This window comes from Grammomys surdaster, unplaced genomic scaffold (genome assembly GCF_004785775.1).
Source record: "Grammomys surdaster isolate TR1022 unplaced genomic scaffold, NIH_TR_1.0 322, whole genome shotgun sequence".
Taxonomy (NCBI): domain Eukaryota; kingdom Metazoa; phylum Chordata; class Mammalia; order Rodentia; family Muridae; genus Grammomys; species Grammomys surdaster.
Window position 1 is genome coordinate 781,850 of NW_021604741.1, and position 4,202 is coordinate 786,051.

The following is a 4,202-nucleotide window of genomic DNA, read 5'->3' on the forward strand; positions in this document are numbered from 1 at the left end:
CACACTGTTTACAGGTGGAGGTGAGAATACCCTCAGTGTTTACAGGTAGAGGTGGGAACACCCACACTGTTTACAGGTGGAGGTGGGAACACTTACAGTTTACAGGTAGAAGTGGGAACACTCTCATTGTCATTTTCTTGGCTATCACCCAGATCCCAGCTTACTTGCCCTCCCTCAATAGAGTCCCCTTGAGCCAAGGGCTGCCAGTGGCTGGCCATTCCCCAACAGACCTGTGGGAGTGTCACAGAAGCGGCCTGTCCACCCTGCTTCACAGAGGCACTGTCCAGAGCCTGTGATCCCCTCGTCACACTGCCCATGCTCGGAGCAGCCGCAGGCTGTAAGAGAAATCAGAGTGCCCAGTAATGAGTGACAGCCCCGACAGCGTGAGGGCCACCAGGCTTCTACCACAGATCTCATTGCTTTCCCTCAGGACTCCCCAAATCACTTATCCATAGGCTGGAGCACCGGAAGTTCATGATAGGTAAGGCTGCGCTTCTGTAGGGATGCGTAGGGATGAATGTGTGATAAGAAGTTTCACAAAGCTGTATCACAGAAGCAGAGTGCCATGGGGCACGTCACAGGACAGATGGGGGTGACGACTTCATTGGGGGAATCTACTTATAAAGAAAACTCAAAACCATGCACCAGTTCTGCTGCTTACCACTTAGTATGGCAGCCCCAGCCTCCATGCATGACTGCCCCAGCCTCCCCAGTGGTGGCCCTGTCTCAGCACTTGCTCTCCTACTGTGTGAACTCCACAGGGCCATTACAGTGAACCCTTGTAATTGTTTACAACGGTCCTCTGTTCCCAACCCTTCACTGGTCGCTGTGCCTGTCACACTTGGGATAGACGCTGATCAGTTTCCACAGGTCTAGAATTCCCTATGTGTTCTGGTTCCTGGTGATCCACAGGCTTCATCTCCTCACTCTCTTCCCCTTCCTTACCTACTCCGGCTGTTTCTGGCAGGTCTAGGTCAGGCCCACTTGCCTAGGCCTCTGCATTTGCTTTCCTCCAGGAAAGTCACTTTGGTTTGTGCATGAGGAGGGTGGCCCCTCATGACATAGGCCATTGCAAGGTTAACTAACTGAAATGCAGTTCCTCATCACAGTTCTGAGTGCTCAGTGGCCTTGTATGCTCACTGAAGACATCTTCAGCATTGCTGTAGGGTCTGTCTGCTGTCTCTTGATATTCCTGTAAGCTTAGATTCTCTGTGTGAGAGTCTTTTGTTTAGATCTGTTATCTGCTTACACCTCAACTTCCCTACCCTCTTTGATCAGGGCTGAATTGTCCCTATACCCCTCTAACCTCTGTTCCCCTGAACCTTAGGACAGTTTCAAGTAGGCAAGTGCATCACTTATTCTCTTCCCACCTTAGTTTCTCCATCAACATCAGTTCCCACCTCCAAGGTTGTGCTAAGGATTGAATGGAAAACTGTATGTGCCTGGCTCATGATAAGTACTTGATGAATGCCAGTAGTCACCATGTGTGTGCAGGACTCAATGTGTGGGTGTGGCTTAGCCACAGGTTCTCGAGTGGGTTCAGGGGCTGTGAATTTCAACTGTAGAAGTGAAGCTCTTTCAAGGGACTACATCCAGGGAGGGAAATGACATACCGAGCAAGTGGGTGGGAGAAAAGGAAAGCTATTACTCCCAGGCCAAGTGGGTGGCAGGGATGAGGACAGGGAACATACAGAAGCAAACAGACTAACAAGGCAAGAGGCCACATACGTTGACAGTCAGGCCCAAATCTCCCAGGCCAGCAGAGCTCGCAGGCTGTCCCGTTGAAACCGGTGTGGCATAGGCACGGTCCTGTAGGTGTGTACATATCAAAGCACGTGCCCCGGTTATTACACGGTGTGTCTGGTCCTCCAGGGCAGGCTGGAAGGAGAGGAAATAGCAGTGACCACACAGTCTCCAAGACCAGGGCTGTTCAGCATTGCTGTAAGCACAGTGTTAATTCTGACAGCCTCTCAGTGCTTCTGGGGGGTCAGTGCACATTCAGGGTAAGCTACTGGCATTTGGGACCCAAGTATCAAGTGTCTGATCTGATTTGACCTTGACAGGGCTACGGGCTGTATGCTGTAACCGGGGTCAGGAGTCTTGGGTTTGAGGAGGCTGGGCCAAGTGGACAACCTGCTCTGAGCTTAGTTCTTGGTGGCTCTAAGTGATGGTGGCCATGACGATAATGACCACGACACGGTGGCAGCTTGGCTTATACCATGCCATTACTTTAAGGATTGGGTGGCATAATCTTATGTATGCTAGGCTGGCCTTGAACTTGCTATGCAGCCAAGGTTTAACTTGAACATCTAATCCTTCTGCCTCCACTTCCTGAGTGCTGGGGTTACAGATGTATGCTCTAACCCCTTGTATGTTGTGCTGGGAATTAAACCCAGGACCGCTGTGCATTCCATCTGAGCTGCAGCCCCTGACCTCCGAGGGTACCTTAAAACTCTGCAGGGATAAACAGATGTAAAGGTTTCCAGTGATCTTTCAGGAGTGCTCCACATTTTAGTGATGGGGGCTGGGATCTGGGTGACTGTATTCAGCTCAGTGTGGTCCTATGGACCAATGATTCTCAATCTGTGGGTTTCTGACCCCTTTGGGGGTTGGGGATCAGGTGTCACAGGGGTCACATATCAGATATCTTGCAAATCAGATGTATACAGTATGATTTATAACTAACAAAATTACAGCTATGAAATAGCAATGAAAATCATTTTATGGTTGGGGGTCACTACAACTTGAGGAACTGTATTAAAGGGTCACAGCCTTGGGAAGGTTGAGAACCACTGCTCTAGACCATGAGTGGAACACACATGGCAGAGAGAATATCATGGCTCATTCTTAGCTTTCCTGAGCTTCTAGTTCTCATCTGTTACAGGGGATGGCAGCGCTGTTGTTACCATGACTATGTACCAGTACATGTGAGTATTCAATGATATGTGTGCGCTGTGCCTACCTAGAGCAAAGTCCAGCAGATGAGGCACGCTTTGTAGGCCTTTGTTAAGCATTGCTGCTGGTGTCAAGGTTTCCAAATTGAGATCAAACTCCCTTTGACAAGGAGCCAAAGAAGAGAGGATGATGCTATACCCCTGTAACTGTGGACTTAAAGGAAATCGTGCTCCACAGAACTGTATCAGTACATCGCTGTTCAAAGCCAGAATTATGTCAAAGCACTTATGCAGACATGCTTCCCAACATGACAGACACGGTACAGAACCGACAATAGGTAATACGGCATGTATTTTAAAGCACCAGGGGGAAATGTCTGTGTTATAAGTTTATTGGATGTATTGTATGCATGTATTGTTTGTATGTATGTATTGTTTGTATGTATGTATGTATGTATGTATGTATGCATGTATGTATATTTCTGCAGTACTGGAAATTAAGCCCAGGTGGCCACATGCTCCCAGGAACTATGTCCCAAGCCTTTTTTATTTTGAGACAGCATCTCCGTGACCCAGGCTGTTGTTGCACGTCCTTACTCCGTGGTTCAGGTAGTCCCTGAGCTGTGGTCCGCTAGCTTCAGCCTCCTAACTCACTGTGTTACAGGCCTGTGTGTCTGGCCCAGCTGTGGTCTATTTTAAACATGAAAGTTGATGTCCAAGTAGGATCTCAGTAAAACTCAGAACAGGAAGAGACGAACACACAACTGTTCCGTGTGCTGGGTTCGGGCCTGGGAGCCACGAGGGTGGAGTTTCCCTACCTCATTAGAACTTGGATACTTTAAAAAGCACAACTTGTCCACACCCCTTTAGAATGGTGAGAAGGAGTATCTCACCTTGACAGTCCGGCATGAAGTAACCACTGCAGCACCTGGGGATTTGGACCACCAGGGTGCACAGGTTCTGGCAGCCTTCCACACTCCTCTTGAAAGGTAATGGGTTGTAGATACACTTCTTCCTCACACCCTGGAAGGAGAGAGAGGAGACGTGCAGTTGCTACTTTCCTCTACTGGGCTGGACTGCTGGGGCTCCAGCGCCTCCCTAGGGGGAAGGTTAAAAGTGGGATTTTCAAGGGAGCCAGGCTGTTAGTATTCTGTCTAAACTCCACCTCCACAGTTACCTGGCAACAGCCTGGCATGCTCCTCCCCACAGTTATCTGGCAGCAGCCAGGTAGGCCTGCCCACTATAAAAGGGGCTGCTTGCTCCTTCCTCTCTCTCTTAATCTCTTGATCTCTTGCCTGTAGCCTCTCT

At 49.3% G+C, this 4,202-nt stretch overlaps 1 protein-coding gene across 3 annotated transcripts in view; it reads right to left on the bottom strand.

Annotated features, from left to right (window-relative positions):
- Nucleotides 1-4,202, bottom strand: part of Stab2 (stabilin 2) — a 172,966-nt gene that overhangs the window by 18,131 nt on the left and 150,633 nt on the right. For all 3 annotated transcript variants that reach the window (XR_003712742.1, XR_003712743.1, XM_028778048.1), the window contains exons 55-57: nt 3,788-3,917; nt 1,729-1,878; nt 231-335 (exon numbers count right to left, since the gene is read on the bottom strand). Coding sequence is in view for 1 of the 3 variants with exons in the window: in XM_028778048.1 (XP_028633881.1) it covers nt 231-335; nt 1,729-1,878; nt 3,788-3,917 (385 nt within the window). In the remaining 2 variants the exon portion in view is untranslated. The remainder of the gene's footprint in view (nt 1-230; nt 336-1,728; nt 1,879-3,787; nt 3,918-4,202) is intronic.